A 25004-nucleotide genomic window follows, 5' to 3' on the forward strand; every position below is an offset into this window, starting at 1 on the left:
ACCTTTGTGCTGGAGAAATTTGTGACCTTTGATGCCAATTCGTATTTAAACTTCCACGTGTTCCTGTTTTCATATATTAAGCATTTAAAGATTCATCAATGTCCAGTTGACAGCAACTTTCAACTGAAGATGCGAGTTCGTTCTCATGGTTTTCTGTCCTTGGGAGATGTCTACAAGTCAGACCTTTTCTGAACAGGTCACAGGTATCAAAAGCACGAAAAAATTCTGAAGGCATCAAAAGAGTGCACAGATGTTCAAACCTCAAGGAAGGAGTGTGTGAACACAGCTCTTCTGAAACACCGTGTTCTCCTGGCCAGGTGCGAAGACGGGAGTTGGAGAATCCACAAAAGACTCAATATGAGTTATATCAGGAAACTCCTTTTATTGTACAGATGCACTTTCTTATATAGCATAATTTTCCAAAGTCATCATGACTTGCAGTTTTTCATAAACTCCAATTGTGCTATACACACATCAGTCATCTGCTTCTACCTATCACTTTACTATTAATACTAATGCGTTCTGCCTCATACGGATGTTAGCTTCTAATTCTTCTATTCTGACCCTCAAGGTCGAAGCGTCCTTGAGGCCTACTATATTAGTTTAGACAAACTGTTCAACAGAGTTTTCCCTGTGCAGGCCCTCTAGCATTCCATGCCTGTTTTCAGCGAGCTACGCTCCCACAATTCCCCCTTTTTCGTTTTGCACAAATAAAACTCTGTGAACGAGACTCGATATGCCTTTCTGCAGCAAATTCCATACAAAGCCTAACCCTAGCAATAGCAATATAATTATAATAAGCCATCGTATGCTTTCTTTGATTAAGCCTAGTAACCAAGGGGAGAGATTTCCAAAGATGTTTGCAGCCATAAGTCGAACAAATTTGTATCCTTCTGAATCTTTTGGCTGTGCTCCTTCAGCCACCGCAACTGCTGATGAATCAATTCTCCATGATCGCTCAGGTTGAAGCAACACATCCCTTGGACATCTTCACACCCATGACCTTGTGCTAGAAGCAAGAAATCAATAGCTGCACGGTTCTGCAAGACCGCACGTCTTAAGCTATTTTGATCTAATAGCATCTGTTCTAGGATTTGTGTAGTTATATTAGACTGCTTTTCTGACCAGCAAGCTAATTTCTCTATTTGCTTGAGTGCTTGTGCTGCAGCTACGCCGGGCGCGAAAAATGATGCAAGCACTCGAGCAGTGGCAGACCACAATTCCACATTATCATCACACATCTCCGTCAGGCCGGCTGCGGCCCGTCGCCTTCGCTTTTGGGACAGGAACGAGATATTCAAGATATTCAACCACTGCCTATGACTTGGAGCTAATGCGCGGTCGCCGCAAATCAAGAACATATTGGGCGGTAGCTCTTTTGTTGTCCCATTGCTCCCCCTTTTTTTTTTTTTTTTTTTTTTTTTTTTGTGAAAAGCAGCAAAGTGCGGTTAACAAAATATCTTCTATATAATGATGACAATAACACTGCGTCTCACTCACTCACACATTCAAATATTGATAACCAGTTTCTACGCTATCACACAAGGAGCTCCTTTACACCATTCACACAAGAGACACAAGAAGACACCTGCAAACATGATTACTACAATACCAACCACAACACCAAGCAGACTAACCCCATTCACGTAGTTAAATATCAGTGCAAGTGGTGAAAATACATGTTGACATCAATGCCAATCGGTGCACAGTGTGAACATTTAGCAAATTACAGAACCAGACCAGCAAGAATACCTTTTTCCGTAGATGGACCGTGTCTGCCCCTGCAGCGAGCCAGATGAGTCAGGGAGCCCCTCCGAGAAAAGGTCCCGGGGCGCGCCTAGGGAGTCCCGGTCCTCATTGGCTCCTGCAGCCGGACAGAGATTGTCGCCTCTGGGTTGTCAACTGAATCTGAGAAAACTCAATAACAACTATGTGTTATCAAGCAGGTATTCTCCATTCTCCATTGCACTTCAAGAAATCTGTCAAAGGCTTTTATATCTTTTATGCAGATCCCCCTTTTTTGTATTTTTTTTTTTAATTAGATTATCTTTACAAGGAACTTGAGAGCTCTTTCATAATGAATACTGCTTTTCAAATTACACAACTTTATAGGCAACTTGTAAATGAATCCTGAATTTCTTTACCTGCTTTAGATAAAATGTCTCATATTTTACAGCCAGCTAACATCATGGATAAAAATAGCATTATGAAGCTTTCTTTTTGACCAGACACATACAGATCATAAGACAGTTTAAAAAATAGTTTTAAACTAAGGACCTGCTTTGACCCTATTGCAATGACTGAAAAATTAAGCACTTTTTAAACCTGCCTGGCAAGCACAAACCTACAGTGCGATTAGAATTTGGTACGCCGTGTAACTGCGGAAGTTTGATTTACAGAGGGACTGAAATGAGTTTACCTTGGCTGATAAAGTGACCCATTGTCCTGCAATTGAAACATCTCTTTTGCTTGCCTCCCTCCTTTCTATCTATGAGGGGCTGAACCGCACTGTATACAGCAGCAGCAAGTAAGGACGCGGTACCATTGGTGCGTTCTATAACTTCAAGCATATCAGCTACTTGTGCATCTCTGGGTAGGGTACTTAAAGCTTTTTTTGTTGTATCATTAGCATTCTCAAAGGCAAACACTTTAAAAACCTTTTCCTTCATTCCCTCATCCAAATCTGGATGACTTCTAATAACCTGATCTAAACGATCAATAAAAGAAGGAAAACTTTCTTGTGGACCCTGCTGAATGTTGGCAAAGGAACATATCTTTCCTGGTTCCCTGACTGAAATCATTGCTTGGTAAGCTAACTGCTGTGACAATTGTAATACCTCTCCTACAAAACCTTGTTGTAAAGCCACGCTCGCAAAAGGACTTTGGCCTGTTAGCATTTGTGCTTGTACCCCATACAATGGATCCCCTTGCTGCCTTGGTCGTGCAGCCTCCTAGTCACAGAGTTGTTGCCAGGCCTTGGAGAACATAAGCTGTTGAGAAGGGGACAAAAGAATTAGCAATCTGTTGTGAATCAAGTGGTAACAAAACATCTGCTGTAAAAATAGATTGTAATAATTGTTGAGTATAACTAGATTGAAGCCCATATTGTGATACTGCTAAACGTGCTTTTTCAAGGATTTTCCAATCAAACGGTTCCCATTTTCTACCTCCTGCCTGATCTGTAACGATAGGAAAGGCAGAAGGAAGAAAATTTCCTTCAATTAGGGCATCACGAATTACTCCTTTCCATCTTCGTCCTGCTTCTTGTTCACTTAATGGCGTATTTGACAATGAAGTAGTTGGCACAGGCATTTGCGACAAAGGCACTGGTAGTGATGACGGTACAGCAAAAGGATTATGAGTCGCAGCGTTTTCTGGATTCTTCTTGTTGCTGTCCGCTGCTGTATTGAGTGCCGATAGTTTGTTTATGAGTTGCTGTAGGACTTCATCAAGCAGCTCCTTTTTCTGCTTTTGTTTCGACATGATCCCCGGAGAAAGAGAGTCTTCCTGTAGGCAGGCCGTTGTGACGGTGGGATAAGGGCGGGATTCTGGGCGGGTCGTTGTGATGTCGGGATAAGGGCGGGATTCTAGGTGGGTCACTGTGACGTTGCGATAAGGGCGGGATTCTGGGAGGGTCGTTGTGACGTCGTGATAAGGGTGGGATGTTGGGCGGGTTGCTGTGTCTTCAGGATAGGGGTGGGATTTGGGTGGGTCTGCTGGTTCACGTGCTTCCCCCTTTTCTTTGCCCAAGCCCCCTTGTAGTTTTTCCGCGTTCTCTTCCGAGTCCCTTCTTACTGCGATTGCGTCGCTGCCATTATGGCGCACCTCCTCCTCCGAGGGTGCGGTCCCCGCGGAGGCCCCACCAGCCCCCGAACTCGCGGTCTGCGTCTGATTAGCAGGGGTCAAGGGAGGTGGAACAGGAACAGAAATTCGCGTAGAAAAAATAGAAGTAGTAGTTGTTGGTGAAGAATCGCCAGAGGAGGGGGTAAAGGCAGCAAAGGCAGAAGCTGCAGCAGCTCTTTCAGCTTTCATACTACGTAACATCTCCATAAGCAATTTCCATAACGTGGCGTACTTGCCTGCTTCTTTTGCTCTCGCTCCCCCCGAGCTTATATCTTCCCATAACTCTTTACCTATGGCCTCCCACATAGCGAGTTCAAAAGCAACTCCCACAGAAGGGATTAAACTTCTATTCCATGCCCATAATAACAGCACTTTAAAGAGCCGAGGATTCAGTCCTCTCACTGAGAGTATGTGTTGGAGCAGATTTAGGACAGCCTCCTGGTGCTTGTCCAACCCCATCTGTCTCCCCAACCGCTCACCTGATCAGGGTGAGATTCCGTAATCGTTTCATGACGAGGTGCGCACCTTCTTTTTCTCTCCTCCTTCCTGGCAACTATGTGAGTCACCGCTTAGCGACTGGGCAGATTGCTGTTACTCTTTTATTTTTCTTTCCTTTTCTTTTTTTTTTTTTAATTACTCCACCCGGGCAGCGGATCTCTTTCGGTCGGCCTTCCACCCTCTTCCTCTCCAAGTCTTGCAACTTTGTTCTGAGGAATCTGAGGGTCCCTGTTCGGGCACCACTTGCGGGAGCTGCGTGAGGACACTGACACGATCAATGTGATCTAACAAGTGAACCTTAATTTCCGTGTTTCCAGTGCAATTTATAACCCTCGACCACACCCAATAAATACTGATTGGCTTCATCGCAAATAACGGCCCATAGTCCAACCTGATTGGCCACAGTGCGAGTCATGTTCAAGCCACGTTCAAAAATGTTCACACCCATCTTCTTCAAGAAATTAAAACTGCGTCATTAATGGCGGCTGTCTCTACTTCTGCACCTGCAAGATGTTCATGCCCCCTGCACCAGAAGTTGTTTACGCTTTCAGCAGTTCCAGTACGTCCCAGCTCAGATTCTCTAAAAGGGCTGGATTGTTCACATGTCCCTTATTTCATAAATGTCCTCCCAAAAAAGCCCAACATCCAGAGGCAATGCCCAACATCCAGAGGCAATACCCAACATCTAGAGGTAAAGCCTAACATCTGGATGTAAATCAAATATCTAGAGGTAAAGCCCAACATCTAGAGGTAAAGCCCAACATCTAGAGGTAAAGCCCAACATCTAGAGGTAAAGCCCAACATCTGGATGTAAAGCCCAACATCTGGATGTAAAGCCCAACTTCTAAAGGTAAAGACCAACATCTAGAGGAAAAGCCAAATATCTAGAGGTAAAGCCAAAGTGATGTAAAGCCAAAATCTAGAGGTAAAGCCCAATATCTGGCCTTAAAGCACAAAATCTAGAGGTAAAGCACAACGTTTAGAGGTAAAGCCCAAGCTATGTAAAACCCAACTTCTAGAGGTAAAGCCCCACATCTAGGGGTAAAGACCAAAATCCGGATGTAAAGCAAACATCTAGAGGTAAAGTCGAACATCTAAATGTGAAGCCAAACATATAGACTTAAAGCCCAAGCGATGTAAAGCACAACATTTAGAGGTAAAGCCAAAGCGACGTAAATCCTATCATCTAGAGGTAAATTCAACATCTAGAGGTAAAGCCCAACACACAGAGGTAAACTCCAACATCTGGATGTAAAGCCCAACTTCTAGAGGTAAAGCCCAACATGTAGAGATAAAGCAAAACATCTAGAGGTAAAGCTCAAGATGCAGAAGTAAAGCCAAACACCTAGAGATAAAGCCCAAGCCATGTAAAGCCCAACATCTAGAGGTAAAGCCCAATTTCTAGAGTTAAAGTCCAACATCTAGAGGTAAAGCCCAACATCTAGAAGTAAAGCCCAACATCTAGAGGTAAAGCCCAAAATCTAGAGGTAAAGCCCAACTTCTAGAGGTAAAGCCCAACTTCTAGAGGTAAAGCCCAACATCTAGTCTTAAAGCCCAATGTCTACAGGTAAGGTCCAACTTACAGAGTTAAAGCCCAACATCTAGAGGTAAAGTCCAACATCTACAGGTAAAGACCAAAATCTAGATCTAAAGCCCAATTTCTAGATCTAAAGCCAAAAATCTAGAGGTAAAGCCCAATATCTGGAGGTAAAGCCCAACGTCTAGAGGTAAAGCCCAACGTCTAGAGGTAAAGCCCAACGTCTAGAGGTAAAGCCCAACGTCTACAGGACAAGCCAAAAATCTAGATTTAAAACCCAAAATCTGGAGGTAAAGACCAGAATCTAGAGCTAAAGCCTAAAATCTAGATGTAAAGCCCAATTTCTAGATCTGAGGACAAACATCTAGAGGTGAAGCCAAACATCTAGAGGTAAAGCCCAACATCTAGAGGTAAAGACCAAAGTTTAGATGTAAAGCCCAAAAATCTAGAGGTAAAGCCCAAAATCTAGAGGTAAAACCCAACATCTAGAGGAAAAGCCTAAAATCTATATGTAAAGCCCAACTTCTAGATCTAAAGCCAAACATCTAGTGGTAAACCCAACTTCTAGAGGTAAAGCCTAACATCTAGAGGTGAATTCCAAAATCTAGACTTAAGGCCCGATATCTAGAGGTAAAGCCAAACATCTAGATATAAAACCCAGCATCTAGAGGTAAAGCCAAGAATCTAGAGGTAAAGCAAAACACCTAGATGTGAAATTCAAAATCTAGAGGTAAAGACCAACATCTAGAGGTAAAGACAAAACTCTAGTTTTAAATCGAAAAATCTAAAAATATAGCCCAACATCTAGCGGTAAAGCCGGTAATCTAGATTTGAAGCCCAACATCTAGAGGTAAAGCCCAACATCTAGAGGTAAAGCCCAACGTCTAGAGCTGAAGCCCAACGTCTAGAGCTGAAGCCCAACATGTGGAGGTAAAGTCAAATATACAGAGGTAAAGCCTAACATCTAGAGGTGAATTTCAAAATCTAGAGTTAAAGCCCGACATCTACAGTTAAAGCCAAACATCTAGCTGTAAAACGCACATCTAGTGGTAAAGCCTCATATCTAGAGTAAAGCCTAACATCTAGAGGTGAATTCCAAAATGTAGAGATAAAGACCAAAAACTAGAGGTAAAGCCAAACATCTAGAGGTAAAGCTTACCATTTAGAGGTGAATTCCAAAATCTAGAGTTAAAGCCCAACATCTAGAATTATAGCCAAAGATCTAGATGTAAACCCTACCATCTAGAGGTAAAGCCCAAGATCTAGAGGTTAAAAGCCAACATCTAGAGGTAAAGCCCAATGTCTGGAGGTAAAGCCCAGCTTCTAGAGGCAAGGCCAAAAATCCAGATTTAAACCCAAAATCTAGAGCTAAAGCCCAACATCTAGAGGTAAATCCCAAAACCTAGATGAAAAGCCCAATTTCTAGATCTGAAGCCAAACATCTAGAGGTAAAGCCAAACATCTAGAGGTAAAGCCTAACATCTAGAGGTAAAGCCTAACATCTAGAGGTGAATTCCAAAATCTAGTGTTAAAGCCCGATATCTACAGAAGAAGCAATACATCTAGATGTAAAGCCCACCTTCTAGAGCTAAAGCCAAAAATCTAGATTTGAAATCCAAAATCTAGAGGTAAAGCCCCAAATCTAGAGGTAAATCCCAAAACCTGGATGTAAAGCCCAACTTCTAGACCTAAAGCCCAACATCTAGATGTAAAGCCCAACATCTGGAGGTAAAGCCTAACATCTAGAGATTAATTCCAAAATCTAGTGTTAAAGCCCGACATCTACAGTTAAAGCCAAGAATCTAGAGGTAAAGCAAAACACCTAGATGTGAATTTCAAAATCTAGAGGTAAAAACCAACATCTAGAGGTAAAGACAAAACTCTAGTTTTAAATTGAAAAATCGAAAAATATAGCCCAACATATAGAGGTAAAGCCGGTAATCTAGATTTGAAGCCCAACATCTAGAGGTAAAGCCCAACGTCTAGAGGTAAAGCCCAAAGTCTAGAGGTAAAGCCCAACATCTAGAGGTAAAGCCCAACATCTAGAGGTAAAGCCCAACATCTAGAGGTAAAGCCCAACATCTAGAGGTAAAGCCCAACGTCTAGAGCTGAAGCCCAACATGTGGAGGTAAAGTCAAATATATAGAGGTAAAGCCTAACATCTAGAGGTGAATTTCAAAATCTAGAGTTAAAGCCTGACATCTACAGTTAAAGCCAAACATCTAACTGTAAAACGCACATCTAGTGGTAAAGCCTCATATCTAGAGTAAAGCCTAACATCTAGAGGTGAATTCCAAAATGTACAGATAAAGACCAAAAACTAGAGGTAAAGCCAAACATCTAGAGGTAAAGCTTACCATCTAGAGGTGAATACCAAAATCTAGAGTTAAAGCCCGACATCAAGAATTAAAGCCCAACATCTAGAGGTAAAGCCCAACATCTAGAGGTAAAGCCCAACATCTAGAGGTAAAGCCCAACATCTAGAAGTAAAGCCCAACATCTAGAGGTAAAGCCCAACATCTAGAGGTAAAGCTTACCATCTAGAGGTGAATTCCAAAATCTAGAGTTAAAGCCCGACATCTAGAATTATAGCCAAAGATCTAGATGTAAACCCTACCATCTAGAGGTAAAGCCCAAGATCTAGAGGTTAAAAGCCAACATCTAGAGGTAAAGCCCAGCTTCTAGAGGCAAGGCCAAAAATCCAGATTTAAAACCCAAAATCTAGAGCTAAAGCCCAACATCTAGAGGTAAAGCCCAAAATCTAGATGAAAAGCCCAATTTCTAGATCTGAAGCCAAACATCTAGAGGTAAAGCCTAACATCTAGAGGTAAAGCCTAACATCTAGAGGTAAAGCCTAACATCTAGAGGTGAATTTCAAAATCTAGAGTTAAAGCCTGACATCTACAGTTAAAGCCAAACATCTAGCTGTAAAACGCACATCTAGTGGTAAAGCCTCATATCTAGAGTAAAGCCTAACATCTAGAGGTGAATTCCAAAATGTACAGATAAAGACCAAAAACTAGAGGTAAAGCCAAACATCTAGAGGTAAAGCTTACCATCTAGAGGTGAATTCCAAAATCTAGAGTTAAAGCCCGACATCTAGATGTAAAACCCAACATCTAGAGGTAAAGCCCAATATCTAGAGGTAAAGCCGAACATCTAGAGGTAAAGCCCAACATCTAGAGGTAAAGCCCAACATCTAGAGGTAAAGCTTACCATCTAGAGGTGAATTCCAAAATCTAGAGTTAAAGCCCGACATCTAGAATTATAGCCAAAGATCTAGATGTAAACCCTACCATCTAGAGGTAAAGCCCAAGATCTAGAGGTTAAAAGCCAACATCTAGAGGTAAAGCCCAATGTCTGGAGGTAAAGCCCAGCTTCTAGAGGCAAGGCCAAAAATCCAGATTTAAAACCCAAAATCTAGAGCTAAAGCCCAACATCTAGAGGTAAATCCCAAAATCTAGATGAAAAGCCCAATTTCTAGATCTGAAGCCAAACATCTAGAGGTAAAGCCTAACATCTAGAGGTAAAGCCTAACATCTAGAGGTAAAGCCTAACATCTAGAGGTGAATTCCAAAATCTAGTGTTAAAGCCCGATATCTACAGAAGAAGCAATACAGCTAGATGTAAAGCCCACTTTCTAGAGGTAAAGTCAAAAATCTAGATTTGAAATCCAAAATCTAGAGGTAAAGCCCCAAATCTAGAGGTAAATCCCAAAACCTGGATGTAAAGCCCAACTTCTAGACCTAAAGCCCAACATCTAGATGTAAAGCCCAACATCTGGAGGTAAAGCCTAACATCTAGAGATTAATTCCAAAATCCAGAGTTAAAGCCCAACATCTAGTCGTAAAGCCCAATATCTACATGTAAAGTCCAACTTATAGAGGTAAAGTCAAACATCTAGAGGAAAACCCAAAATCTAGAGGTAAAGCCCAACATCTAGACCTAAAGCCCAAATTCTAGAGGTAAAGCCTAATATCTAGAGGTGAATTCCAAAATCTAGTGTTAAAGCCCGACATCTACAGTTAAAGCCAAGCATCTAGAGGTAAAGCAAAACACCTAGATGTGAATTTCAAAATCTAGAGGTAAAGACCAACATCTAGAGGTAAAGCCCAAAATCTAGAGGTAAAGCCTAATATCTAGAGGTGAATTTCAAAATCTAGAGTTAAAGCCCGACATCTACAGTTAAAGCCAAACATCTAGCTGTAAAACGCACATCTAGTGGTAAAGCCTCATATCTAGAGTAAAGCCTAACATCTAGAGGTTAATTTCAAAATCCAGAGTTAAAGCCCAACATCTAGTCGTAAAGCCCAATATCTACATGTAAAGCCCAACTTATAGAGGTAAAGTCAAACATCTAGAGGTAAACTCCAAAATCTAGAGGTAAAGCCCAACATCTAGACCTAAAGCCCAACATCTAGAGGTAAAGCCCAACTTCTAGAGGTAAAGCCTAATATCTAGAGGTGAATTCCAAAATCTACTGTTAAAGCCCGACATCTACAGTTAAAGCCAAGAATCTAGAGGTAAAGCAAAACACCTAGATGTGAATTTCAAAATCTAGAGGTAAAGACCAACATCTAGAGGTAAAGACAAAACTCTAGTTTTAAATCGAAAAATCGAAAAATATAGCCCAACATATAGAGGTAAAGCCGGTAATCTAGATTTGAAGCCCAACATCTAGAGGTAAAGCCCAAAGTCTAGAGGTAAAGCCCAACATCTAGAGGTAAAGCCCAACGTCTAGAGCTGAAGCCCAACGTCTAGAGCTGAAGCCCAACATGTGGAGGTAAAGTCAAATATATAGAGGTAAAGCCTAACATCTAGAGGTGAATTTCAAAATCTAGAGTTAAAGCCTGACATCTACAGTTAAAGCCAAACATCTAGCTGTAAAACGCACATCTAGTGGTAAAGCCTCATATCTAGAGTAAAGCCTAACATCTAGAGGTGAATTCCAAAATGTACAGATAAAGACCAAAAACTAGAGGTAAAGCCAAACATCTAGAGGTAAAGCTTACCATCTAGAGGTGAATTTCAAAATCTAGAGTTAAAGCCCGACATCTAGATGTAAAACCCAACATCTAGAGGTAAAGCCCAATATCTAGAGGTAAAGCCGAACATCTAGAGGTAAAGCCCAACATCTAGAGGTAAAGCCCAACATCTAGAGGTAAAGCCCAACATCTAGAGGTAAAGCTTACCATCTAGAGGTGAATTCCAAAATCTAGAGTTAAAGCCCGACATCTAGAATTATAGCCAAAGATCTAGATGTAAACCCTACCATCTAGAGGTAAAGCCCAAGATCTAGAGGTTAAAAGCCAACATCTAGAGGTAAAGCCCAATGTCTGGAGGTAAAGCCCAGCTTCTAGAGGCAAGGCCAAAAATCCAGATTTAAAACCCAAAATCTAGAGCTAAAGCCCAACATCTAGAGGTAAATCCCAAAATCTAGATGAAAAGCCCAATTTCTAGATCTGAAGCCAAACATCTAGAGGTAAAGCCTAACATCTAGAGGTAAAGCCTAACATCTAGAGGTAAAGCCTAACATCTAGAGGTGAATTCCAAAATCTAGTGTTAAAGCCCGATATCTACAGAAGAAGCAATACATCTAGATGTAAAGCCCACTTTCTAGAGGTAAAGCCAAAAATCTAGATTTGAAATCCAAAATCTAGAGGTAAAGCCCCAAATCTAGAGGTAAATCCCAAAACCTGGATGTAAAGCCCAACTTCTAGACCTAAAGCCCAACATCTAGATGTAAAGCCCAACATCTGGAGGTAAAGCCTAACATCTAGAGATTAATTCCAAAATCCAGAGTTAAAGCCCAACATCTAGTCGTAAAGCCCAATATCTACATGTAAAGTCCAACTTATAGAGGTAAAGTCAAACATCTAGAGGTAACCCCCAAAATCTAGAGGTAAAGCCCAACATCTAGAGGTAAAGCCCAAATTCTAGAGGTAAAGCCTAATATCTAGAGGTGAATTCCAAAATCTAGTGTTAAAGCCCGACATCTACAGTTAAAGCCAAGCATCTAGAGGTAAAGCAAAACACCTAGATGTGAATTTCAAAATCTAGAGCTAAAGCCCAACATCTAGAGGTAAATCCCAAAACCTAGATGAAAAGCCCAATTTCTAGATCTGAAGCCAAACATCTAGAGGTAAAGCCAAACATCTAGAGGTAAAGCCTAACATCTAGAGGTAAAGCCTAACATCTAGAGGTGAATTCCAAAATCTAGTGTTAAAGCCCGATATCTACAGAAGAAGCAATACATCTAGATGTAAAGCCCACCTTCTAGAGCTAAAGCCAAAAATCTAGATTTGAAATCCAAAATCTAGAGGTAAAGCCCCAAATCTAGAGGTAAATCCCAAAACCTGGATGTAAAGCCCAACTTCTAGACCTAAAGCCCAACATCTAGATGTAAAGCCCAACATCTGGAGGTAAAGCCTAACATCTAGAGATTAATTCCAAAATCTAGTGTTAAAGCCCGACATCTACAGTTAAAGCCAAGAATCTAGAGGTAAAGCAAAACACCTAGATGTGAATTTCAAAATCTAGAGGTAAAAACCAACATCTAGAGGTAAAGACAAAACTCTAGTTTTAAATTGAAAAATCGAAAAATATAGCCCAACATATAGAGGTAAAGCCGGTAATCTAGATTTGAAGCCCAACATCTAGAGGTAAAGCCCAACGTCTAGAGGTAAAGCCCAAAGTCTAGAGGTAAAGCCCAACATCTAGAGGTAAAGCCCAACATCTAGAGGTAAAGCCCAACATCTAGAGGTAAAGCCCAACATCTAGAGGTAAAGCCCAACGTCTAGAGCTGAAGCCCAACATGTGGAGGTAAAGTCAAATATATAGAGGTAAAGCCTAACATCTAGAGGTGAATTTCAAAATCTAGAGTTAAAGCCTGACATCTACAGTTAAAGCCAAACATCTAACTGTAAAACGCACATCTAGTGGTAAAGCCTCATATCTAGAGTAAAGCCTAACATCTAGAGGTGAATTCCAAAATGTACAGATAAAGACCAAAAACTAGAGGTAAAGCCAAACATCTAGAGGTAAAGCTTACCATCTAGAGGTGAATACCAAAATCTAGAGTTAAAGCCCGACATCAAGAATTAAAGCCCAACATCTAGAGGTAAAGCCCAACATCTAGAGGTAAAGCCCAACATCTAGAGGTAAAGCCCAACATCTAGAAGTAAAGCCCAACATCTAGAGGTAAAGCCCAACATCTAGAGGTAAAGCTTACCATCTAGAGGTGAATTCCAAAATCTAGAGTTAAAGCCCGACATCTAGAATTATAGCCAAAGATCTAGATGTAAACCCTACCATCTAGAGGTAAAGCCCAAGATCTAGAGGTTAAAAGCCAACATCTAGAGGTAAAGCCCAGCTTCTAGAGGCAAGGCCAAAAATCCAGATTTAAAACCCAAAATCTAGAGCTAAAGCCCAACATCTAGAGGTAAAGCCCAAAATCTAGATGAAAAGCCCAATTTCTAGATCTGAAGCCAAACATCTAGAGGTAAAGCCTAACATCTAGAGGTAAAGCCTAACATCTAGAGGTAAAGCCTAACATCTAGAGGTGAATTTCAAAATCTAGAGTTAAAGCCTGACATCTACAGTTAAAGCCAAACATCTAGCTGTAAAACGCACATCTAGTGGTAAAGCCTCATATCTAGAGTAAAGCCTAACATCTAGAGGTGAATTCCAAAATGTACAGATAAAGACCAAAAACTAGAGGTAAAGCCAAACATCTAGAGGTAAAGCTTACCATCTAGAGGTGAATTCCAAAATCTAGAGTTAAAGCCCGACATCTAGATGTAAAACCCAACATCTAGAGGTAAAGCCCAATATCTAGAGGTAAAGCCGAACATCTAGAGGTAAAGCCCAACATCTAGAGGTAAAGCCCAACATCTAGAGGTAAAGCTTACCATCTAGAGGTGAATTCCAAAATCTAGAGTTAAAGCCCGACATCTAGAATTATAGCCAAAGATCTAGATGTAAACCCTACCATCTAGAGGTAAAGCCCAAGATCTAGAGGTTAAAAGCCAACATCTAGAGGTAAAGCCCAATGTCTGGAGGTAAAGCCCAGCTTCTAGAGGCAAGGCCAAAAATCCAGATTTAAAACCCAAAATCTAGAGCTAAAGCCCAACATCTAGAGGTAAATCCCAAAATCTAGATGAAAAGCCCAATTTCTAGATCTGAAGCCAAACATCTAGAGGTAAAGCCTAACATCTAGAGGTAAAGCCTAACATCTAGAGGTAAAGCCTAACATCTAGAGGTGAATTCCAAAATCTAGTGTTAAAGCCCGATATCTACAGAAGAAGCAATACAGCTAGATGTAAAGCCCACTTTCTAGAGGTAAAGTCAAAAATCTAGATTTGAAATCCAAAATCTAGAGGTAAAGCCCCAAATCTAGAGGTAAATCCCAAAACCTGGATGTAAAGCCCAACTTCTAGACCTAAAGCCCAACATCTAGATGTAAAGCCCAACATCTGGAGGTAAAGCCTAACATCTAGAGATTAATTCCAAAATCCAGAGTTAAAGCCCAACATCTAGTCGTAAAGCCCAATATCTACATGTAAAGTCCAACTTATAGAGGTAAAGTCAAACATCTAGAGGAAAACCCAAAATCTAGAGGTAAAGCCCAACATCTAGACCTAAAGCCCAAATTCTAGAGGTAAAGCCTAATATCTAGAGGTGAATTCCAAAATCTAGTGTTAAAGCCCGACATCTACAGTTAAAGCCAAGCATCTAGAGGTAAAGCAAAACACCTAGATGTGAATTTCAAAATCTAGAGGTAAAGACCAACATCTAGAGGTAAAGCCCAAAATCTAGAGGTAAAGCCTAATATCTAGAGGTGAATTTCAAAATCTAGAGTTAAAGCCCGACATCTACAGTTAAAGCCAAACATCTAGCTGTAAAACGCACATCTAGTGGTAAAGCCTCATATCTAGAGTAAAGCCTAACATCTAGAGGTTAATTTCAAAATCCAGAGTTAAAGCCCAACATCTAGTCGTAAAGCCCAATATCTACATGTAAAGCCCAACTTATAGAGGTAAAGTCAAACATCTAGAGGTAAACTCCAAAATCTAGAGGTAAAGCCCAACATCTAGACCTAAAGCCCAACATCTAGAGGTAAAGCCCAACTTCTAGAGGTAAAGCCTAATATCTAGAGGTGAATTCCAAAATCTACTGTTAAAGCCCGACATCTACAGTTAAAGCCAAGAATCTAGAGGTAAAGCAAAACACCTAGATGTGAATTTCAAAATCTAGAGGTAAAGACCAACATCTAGAGGTAAAGACAAAACTCTAGTTTTAAATCGAAAAATCGAAAAATATAGCCCAACATATAGAGGTAAAGCCGGTAATCTAGATTTGAAGCCCAACATCTAGAGGTAAAGCCCAAAGTCTAGAGGTAAAGCCCAACATCTAGAGGTAAAGCCCAACGTCTAGAGCTGAAGCCCAACGTCTAGAGCTGAAGCCCAACATGTGGAGGTAAAGTCAAATATATAGAGGTAAAGCCTAACATCTAGAGGTGAATTTCAAAATCTAGAGTTAAAGCCTGACATCTACAGTTAAAGCCAAACATCTAGCTGTAAAACGCACATCTAGTGGTAAAGCCTCATATCTAGAGTAAAGCCTAACATCTAGAGGTGAATTCCAAAATGTACAGATAAAGACCAAAAACTAGAGGTAAAGCCAAACATCTAGAGGTAAAGCTTACCATCTAGAGGTGAATTTCAAAATCTAGAGTTAAAGCCCGACATCTAGATGTAAAACCCAACATCTAGAGGTAAAGCCCAATATCTAGAGGTAAAGCCGAACATCTAGAGGTAAAGCCCAACATCTAGAGGTAAAGCCCAACATCTAGAGGTAAAGCCCAACATCTAGAGGTAAAGCTTACCATCTAGAGGTGAATTCCAAAATCTAGAGTTAAAGCCCGACATCTAGAATTATAGCCAAAGATCTAGATGTAAACCCTACCATCTAGAGGTAAAGCCCAAGATCTAGAGGTTAAAAGCCAACATCTAGAGGTAAAGCCCAATGTCTGGAGGTAAAGCCCAGCTTCTAGAGGCAAGGCCAAAAATCCAGATTTAAAACCCAAAATCTAGAGCTAAAGCCCAACATCTAGAGGTAAATCCCAAAATCTAGATGAAAAGCCCAATTTCTAGATCTGAAGCCAAACATCTAGAGGTAAAGCCTAACATCTAGAGGTAAAGCCTAACATCTAGAGGTAAAGCCTAACATCTAGAGGTGAATTCCAAAATCTAGTGTTAAAGCCCGATATCTACAGAAGAAGCAATACATCTAGATGTAAAGCCCACTTTCTAGAGGTAAAGCCAAAAATCTAGATTTGAAATCCAAAATCTAGAGGTAAAGCCCCAAATCTAGAGGTAAATCCCAAAACCTGGATGTAAAGCCCAACTTCTAGACCTAAAGCCCAACATCTAGATGTAAAGCCCAACATCTGGAGGTAAAGCCTAACATCTAGAGATTAATTCCAAAATCCAGAGTTAAAGCCCAACATCTAGTCGTAAAGCCCAATATCTACATGTAAAGTCCAACTTATAGAGGTAAAGTCAAACATCTAGAGGTAACCCCCAAAATCTAGAGGTAAAGCCCAACATCTAGAGGTAAAGCCCAAATTCTAGAGGTAAAGCCTAATATCTAGAGGTGAATTCCAAAATCTAGTGTTAAAGCCCGACATCTACAGTTAAAGCCAAGCATCTAGAGGTAAAGCAAAACACCTAGATGTGAATTTCAAAATCTAGAGGTAAAGACCAACATCTAGAGGTAAAGACCAAAATCTAGATGTAAATCAAATCGTCTAGATTTAAAACCCAACATCTAGAGGTAAAGCCCATCATCTAGAGGTAAAGCCTAACATCTAGAGGTGAATTCCAAAATCTAGAGTTAAGGCCCGATATCTAGAGGTAAAGCCAAACATCTAGATATAAAACCCAGCATCTAGAGGTAAAGCAAAACACCTAGATGTGAATTTCAAAATCTAGAGGTAAAGACCAACATCTAGAGGTAAAGCCCATCATCTAGAGGTAAAGCCTAATATCTAGAGGTGAATTTCAAAATCTAGAGTTAAAGCCCGACATCTACAGTTAAAGCCAAACATCTAGCTGTAAAACACACATCTAGTGGTAAAGCCTCATATCTAGAGTAAAGCCTAACATCTAGAGGTGAATTCCAAAATGTACAGATAAAGACGAAAAACTAGAGGTAAAGCCAAACATCTAGAGGTAAAGCTTACCATCTAGAGGTGAATTCCAAAATCTAGAGTTAAAGCCCGACATCAAGAATTAAAGCCAAACATCTAGATGTAAAACCCAATATCTAGAGGTAAAGCCGAACATCTAGAGGTAAAGCCGAACATCTAGAGGTAAAGCCCAACATCTAGAGGTAAAGCCCAACATCTAGAGGTAAAGCCCAACATCTAGAGGTAAAGCCCAACATCTAGAGGTAAAGCCCAACATCTAGAGGTAAAGCCCAACATCTAGAGGTAAAGCCCAACATCTAGAGGTAAAGCCCAACATCTAGAGGTAAAGCTTACCATCTAGAGGTGAATTCCAAAATCTAGAGTTAAAGCCCGACATCTAGAATTATAGCCAAAGATCTAGATGTAAACCCTACCATCTAGAGGTAAAGCCCAAGATCTAGAGGTTAAAAGCCAACATCTAGAGGTAAAGCCCAATGTCTGGAGGTAAAGCCCAATGTCTGGAGGTAAAGCCCAGCTTCTAGAGGCAAGGCCAAAAATCCAGATTTAAAACCCAAAATCTAGAGCTAAAGCCCAACATCTAGAGGTAAATCCCAAAATCTAGATGAAAAGCCCAATTTCTAGATCTGAAGCCAAACATCTAGAGGTAAAGCCTAACATCTAGAGGTAAAGCCTAACATCTAGAGGTGAATTCCAAAATCTAGTGTTAAAGCCCGATATCTACAGAAGAAGCAATACATCTAGATGTAAAGCCCACCTTCTAGAGCTAAAGCCAAAAATCTAGATTTGAAATCCAAAATCTAGAGGTAAAGCCCCAAATCTAGAGGTAAATCCCAAAACCTGGATGTAAAGCCCAACTTCTAGACCTAAAGCCCAACATCTAGATGTGAAGCCCAACATCTGGAGGTAAAGCCTAACATCTAGAGATTAATTCCAAAATCCAGAGTTAAAGCCCAACATCTAGTCGTAAAGCCCAATATCTACATGTAAAGTCCAACTTATAGAGGTAAAGTCAAACATCTAGAGGAAACCCCAAAATCTAGAGGTAAAGCCCAACATCTAGACCTAAAGCCCAAATTCTAGAGGTAAAGCCTAATATCTAGAGGTGAATTCCAAAATCTAGTGTTAAAGCCCGATATCTACAGTTAAAGCCAAGCATCTAGAGGTAAAGCAAAACACCTAGATGTGAATTTCAAAATCTAGAGGTAAAGACCAAAATCTAGATGTAAATCAAATCGTCTAGATTTAAAACCCAACATCTAGAGGTAAAGCCCATCATCTAGAGGTAAAGCCTAACATCTAGAGGTGAATTCCAAAATCTAGAGTTAAGGCCCGATATCTAGAGGTAAAGCCAAACATCTAGATTTAAAACCCAGCATCTATAGGTAAAGCAAAACACCTAGATGTGAATTTCAAAATCTAGAGGTAAAGACCAACATCTAGAGGTAAAGCCCATCATCTAGAGGTAAAGCCTAATATCTAGAGGTGAATTTCAAAATCTAGAGTTAAAGCCCGACATCTACAGTTAAAGCCAAACATCTAGCTGTAAAACGCACATCTAGTGGTAAAGCCTCATATCTAGAGTAAAGCCTAACATCTAGAGGTTAATTTCAAAATCCAGAGTTAAAGCCCAACATCTAGTCGTAAAGCCCAATATCTACATGTAAAGCCCAACTTATAGAGGTAAAGTCAAACATCTAGAGGTAAACTCCAAAATCTAGAGGTAAAGCCCAACATCTAGACCTAAAGCCCAACATCTAGAGGTAAAGCCCAACTTCTAGAGGTAAAGCCTAATATCTAGAGGTGAATTCCAAAATCTAGTGTTAAAGCCCGACATCTACAGATAAAGCCAAGAATCTAGAGGTAAAGCAAAACACCTAGATGTGAATTTCAAAATCTAGAGGTAAAGACCAACATCTAGAGGTAAAGACAAAACTCTAGTTTTAAATCGAAAAATATAGCCCAACATATAGAGGTAAAGCCGGTAATCTAGATTTGAAGCCCAACATCTAGAGGTAAAGCCCAAAGTCTAGAGGTAAAGCCCAACATCTAGAGGTAAAGCCCAACATCTAGAGGTAAAGCCCAACATCTAGAGGTAAAGCCCAACATCTAGAGGTAAAGCCCAACATCTAGAGGTAAAGCCCAACATCTAGAGGTAAAGCCCAACGTCTAGAGCTGAAGCCCAACATGTGGAGGTAAAGTCAAATATATAGAGGTAAAGCCTAACATCTAGAGGTGAATTTCAAAATCTAGAGTTAAAGCCTGACATCTACAGTTAAAGCCAAACATCTAGCTGTAAAACGCACATCTAGTGGTAAAGCCTCATATCTAGAGTAAAGCCTAACATCTAGAGGTGAATTCCAAAATGTACAGATAAAGACCAAAAACTAGAGGTAAAGCCAAACATCTAGAGGTAAAGCTTACCATCTAGAGGTGAATTCCAAAATCTAGAGTTAAAGCCCGACATCTAGATGTAAAACCCAACATCTAGAGGTAAAGCCCAACATCTAGAGGTAAAGCCGAACATCTAGAGGTAAAGCCCAACATCTAGAGGTAAAGCCCAACATCTAGAGGTAAAGCCCAACATCTAGAGGTAAAGCCCAACATCTAGAGGTGAATTCCAAAATCTAGAGTTAAAGCCCGACATCTAGAATTATAGCCAAAGATCTAGATGTAAACCCTACCATCTAGAGGTAAAGCCCAAGATCTAGAGGTTAAAAGCCAACATCTAGAGGTAAAGCCCAATGTCTGGAGGTAAAGCCCAGCTTCTAGAGGCAAGGCCAAAAATCCAGATTTAAAACCCAAAATCTAGAGCTAAAGCCCAACATCTAGAGGTAAATCCCAAAATCTAGATGAAAAGCCCAATTTCTAGATCTGAAGCCAAACATCTAGAGGTAAAGCCTAACATCTAGAGGTAAAGCCTAACATCTAGAGGTGAATTCCAAAATCTAGTGTTAAAGCCCGATATCTACAGGAGAAGCAATACATCTAGATGTAAAGCCTACCTTCTAGAGGTAAAGCCAAAAGTCTAGATTTGAAATCCAAAATCTAGAGGTAAATCCCAAAACCTGGATGTAAAGCCCAACTTCTAGACCTAAAGCCCAACATCTAGATGTAAAGCCCAACATCTGGAGGTAAAGCCTAACATCTAGAGGTTAATTCCAAAATCCAGAGTTAAAGCCCAACATCTAGTCGTAAAGCCCCATATCTACATGTAAAGCCCAACTTATAGAGGTAAAGTCAAACATCTAGATGTAAACCCCAAAATCTAGAGGTAAAGCCCAACATCTAGATGTAAAGCCCAACATCTGGAGGTAAAGCCTAACATCTAGAGGTTAATTCCAAAATCCAGAGTTAAAGCCCAACATCTAGTCGTAAAGCCCAATATCTACATGTAAAGTCAAACATCTAGATGTAAACCCCAAAATCTAGAGGTAAAGCCCAACATCTAGAGGTAAAGCCCAACATCTAGAGGTAAAGCCCAACATCTAGAGGTAAAGCCCAACATCTAGAGGTAAAGCCCAACTTCTAGAGGTAAAGCCTAATATCTAGAGGTGAATTCCAAAATCTAGTGTTAAAGCCCGACATCTACAGTTAAAGCCAAGCATCTAGAGGTAAAGCAAAACACCTAGATGTGAATTTCAAAATCTAGAGGTAAAGACCAACATCTAGAGGTAAATCCCCAAATCTAGATGTAAAGCTCAATGTCTAGAGTTGAAGCCAAACATCTAGCGGGAAAGCCTACAATCTACAGGTAAAGCCTAATATCTAGAGTTGAATTCCAAAATCTAGAGTTAAAGCCCAACATCTAGAGCTAAAACCATAAATCTAGATGTAAAGCCCAAATTCTAGATGTAAAGTTCAATTGCGCACACAATGTTTTCTCCCAGAGCACTTTTTAACTCAGCTCCTTTCCTCCCTCCTGTCTTTTCCCACCAGTTGCTCTTGGCGCAGGCCCCACTTGAGGAAATGCTTCCCCTGCTGAAATTCTAAAGGTCTCCGTTTTCCTATTTACAGAGGAACAAATTTGCTGACATTTTTCAACTTTTCCCTTCTCAGCTTTCTTGGGAAATCTCTACTTGACAAAACTAATCATTTTAAGGTGCAGACCTTCAAGAGCACATTACTCTGGATGGGCTGTGGCTCTCCAAAGCGAAAGCAGAGAGCCACGTTGGCTTAGAACAACCTGAGCAGAACTGAATTAAGCTTAGCAGGAACCTCAAGTGGCACCTAAAGGCCTCCCACCACTGCTGCTGAATCAGTCTTTCCCCACTGCTCTTTCAAAACACCTTTCCTGGAGTGCTAATGCCACCAACTAGAACTCTTTCCATCAGGAAGCTGAGAAGACTCAGCCCCTGTGCTTTCACAGGAAGCTGCACAGAGGCAGCTCAACAGGCTGGGAGAGGCAGAGATGTTCTGCCAGACACCGAGATTAACCAAGGAGCCACCAGCACGTGGTGCACACGTGAGGTAAAGCACAAGAGCAGGTAGAACCGTACAGCCCTCAACACCCCATCAATCCAGGGCTTTCAAGGGGAAGGATGCTGACTAGAAAAGCTCCTTTGGCTAAGATACCACCAACGCCTGGCCAAAATCAGACGGAGAATCCCCACTACGGGAAGATTTCCACCATCTTGCAAAATACAGGTGGGAGACATTCCATTCTGGATGCGCTGTGCTGCAGCAGGTACCTTGCTATGCCGTACACCACGGGAACTGCACTGCTCTCCTCTTCCAACACAGTGCTAGACCTCCGCCTCCCAGCACTTACCTTGTCCTTGTTCCTCAGAACCAGGGGCACTTCGTAGACCTCACGGGGGACGTAGCTCTGGAATACCACCTCTGATGGGAACGGCTGAAATGAGCTCTGTTCCGGGTCAACTGCTGAGAACTGGAGATGCAAGACAGAGCAGTGAGAGTTCAGTTGCTGGCAGAAAGATTCATGAAGAAGAATCCTACACTACCTTGATCTCCAGGGAAGTATAGGCTCTGGGTGACTATGTCTGCCCAGCTCACACCAGGGAAGCGGCAGCTCACCCACCTGTGTTCTCAGCTGATCAGGTTTCTGGACCACGTTGAGCAGGCTCAAGCCAAGAAGCTCTTTTGGTAGGGGTTTCGCCAGGTTTCCATCTCCAAATTGGAAGGCAGCACTTACCTCCAGCAGAGCTCTGCGCTAATGTGGTCATGCAGCTCCAGAGCACTTGCTGCCAGAGCCATGAGCACTCATGGAGCAAGTGAAACCCAAGAATTTACAGGAGACTCCATGGGAGACAATTTGGGGGTAATCTTTGAGACAGAGAGACCGAGTCCCACACATCCCCAATATCTTTTTGGATATTGGAAACCAGGAAGAAGAGAACAGTACCAGAGGAGGTAAGGCCAAAAAAAAAGTAACACACTCACTAGGAAAGACAAGTGAGGTGAATGCTGGATGCTGATAGGGTTCAGCTCTTTTCTCAGCATTACTGGCCAACCTGAGTAAGACTGGACTTGGTATCTCCTGTTTCCATGAGCTTTAAACAGATGTGCTATTGTATTCTCTTATTGCTGCTTTATTTAACACCACCGCGGAAGCATGCTGAAAATATACACAATCAGCAAATGCTTACAGAGCAGAGGCGTTACTTTGAGAAAAATCCTCCCTGCTTTGTCTCCCCTCAGCTGCACTGTTCCCCCTCGAAAGACACAGGCAGGTCTCCTGCCTCTCCACAGAAGTCACTGTCACACTGAAGCCAGCAGCTGCAGCACACCGCCACTTATTTGTGCCCGCCCTCATCTGATGCCCTCCCAACCTCCCGTGCTGACCAGGGCAATCCTGAACCAATTGCTTACAGGTCTCTTGCTGGCAATTTTCCACTCAACAGCCTACCTCGGTGACCTACCCACTTGGACTGTGTTACACTGAGCAGTTCTGCAAGAAAAGCAGCTTTAAACATACATCAAAGTAAACGTGGACCCAGATAAAGCACCTCCACTCCGCTCTGCCCAGGGCAATTCCCCGCTATAACTGGCAGCCTGCAAAATCCAACACCCTGTACGGGTCCCACACGTTGTTCCAACCCAAAGCACTAATGCAACTGGTTTTGTTAAATCTTGAGTAATCACCATAGGCCCTCAGCCTGCGAAGGCCAATGCTGCCACCACCCAGGGAGTCCTGTGACCCCAAGCATTTGACAGTGACTACATCAAAGCAAGAGGCGGCTATTTCAGCAGGATGGACCATGGCAAGCTCATGCCCTCGTGTCCTGCCCCAGCCTTCCCCCAGGATCGTGCTGTCAGCAACATCAGCTAAACTCCAGCAAAACCCACCAGCTTCAGCAGAGGGTATTTACATCGGCTTAGTGCAGATCAGGACTTCAACCTCTCACCGGGGAAAAATGTTTTACCTTTCCCCCAGCAGAAGGAACTCCACCACCACCAGCAGTTTGAAAGGACAGCAGGACCTAGTCACTGAGCTATTCAGGTAAGCTGGAGGCAAGGCTGTCACAAGCACGCCTCCTCTTCACATGTCACATCAAACAGCAAGGAAAAGGGCAGGAAAAGGCTACCTTTGGATGAGAGGTTTCACTTCTCTCTAGAAGCTGGATAATCCGGGGCCGCCTCATCTCCCGAGTGCTGGCCAGTCTCTGCTTGGTGGTGAGAGACATCTCCTTCAGGAAGGCAGAGGGAGTCAGCTGAAATGCAAAACACCAGCAAGATGTACAGAAATGCCTTTGTTCAGGAAGGCTTTTCTTGTCAAGTGCCACTGATGAATAATTTGGGATCACAGCCACTCGCATAGTCCTGGAAGAACCCTAAGTCACCTGCTGAAATATTTAACATCAGTAAATGAATGATATAGAGCAGAATACACATGCCGTAACCAAGTGGCTCTGTCCCATTAGCTTCTTCATCATTTGGTGTGACATTTTGGGGGATTTCTGCTCTTCGGGCATTTGTTTCCTCTTTAGTTTTGCTGGATCGAGCCAACGACCTTTGAAAAGAGTGGGGAGGAGTTGTCAGAAATCCCCCAACTCCACCCTTGCACAACGCCAACACTCGTATGGAGACGTCTCTGCTGGGTGACTCAGAGGAAAGCAGAACAGCAGTGTTGTGCCAAGACGGAGGGGGAAAGGAATGGGTCCGAGTTTTAGTTCTCTCTTTTTAATTAGCACTTGCTCTATCTCTGTTCCGGCCTCACAGACCCCTCCACAAAAGTATACAGAGATACCGCCTGGACAGAGCCTCAGCACTAGGTCATCTCCAGTCAAGTGAGATCCAGTCAGCAAAGGGGACATTTGTGGAAGGGAAGGAGGAATTGCCCTGACTCCGCTGCTCTTTGCAGGGCTGGATCGGGGCTCCACAAAGAACACAAGATACAAACAACTGGTTTGCAGCCTGTTCTATCTGGGAGCAGCAGCTGTCAAGTCTTCAGGCAGAGTTGGAGCAGCCCACCACGTGCCCAGCTGCCTGGACGGCAGCTATGCTCAGAGCAGCACTGGCAAGTGCGCCTGCCCAACAGAAAATACCACTGCCCACGCCAAGAGGATGGAGAGAAGGACACGCTCGTGCTTCAGCCGTTCCAGTGCAATGCCCAGTACATCCGTTTAACTCTGCTCCGGCGGCACATCCAGGCAAGACTCTGGACTTTCCCTCAAGCAGCACGCAGTCCATCCCCCACTGCACCATGGCAGCCACCTCCAACAGCAGCACGGCAGCAAAGAGATGGGGAGGGCGTGTCTGGCTTCGCAATGCTGCTCGACAACAGGGGGGGCCAGCAGAGGAGGGAAACACGGGCAGTTTCCAGCCTTAACCAGCTCCTACCTGGCCTCAGCAGGTACTTACAGTTAAAGGCTCCTCTGCCTCTCTGACCAGCTTCGGATTGTGAGGTGCTACCACTTTGCTCTGGAATCCATTGGCCGTTCTGGAGGACCCCAT

The 25004-nt window shown here is 42.2% G+C and overlaps 1 protein-coding gene across 1 annotated transcript; it reads right to left on the minus strand.

Annotated features, from left to right (window-relative positions):
* Positions 1-358: 358 nt before the first annotated feature.
* LOC147412714 (uncharacterized) lies at positions 359-25004 on the minus strand. The gene is given in 6 exon segments (XM_086481086.1): positions 359-860; positions 863-1398; positions 21779-21978; positions 22129-22260; positions 23636-23761; positions 24912-25004. Coding segments are annotated over 6 exon segments (1275 nt in total). The 3' UTR covers positions 359-672.

Source organism: Leptosomus discolor, unplaced genomic scaffold (assembly GCF_034619465.1).
Source record: "Leptosomus discolor isolate bLepDis1 unplaced genomic scaffold, bLepDis1.hap2 HAP2_SCAFFOLD_66, whole genome shotgun sequence".
Taxonomy (NCBI): Eukaryota; Metazoa; Chordata; class Aves; order Leptosomiformes; family Leptosomidae; genus Leptosomus; species Leptosomus discolor.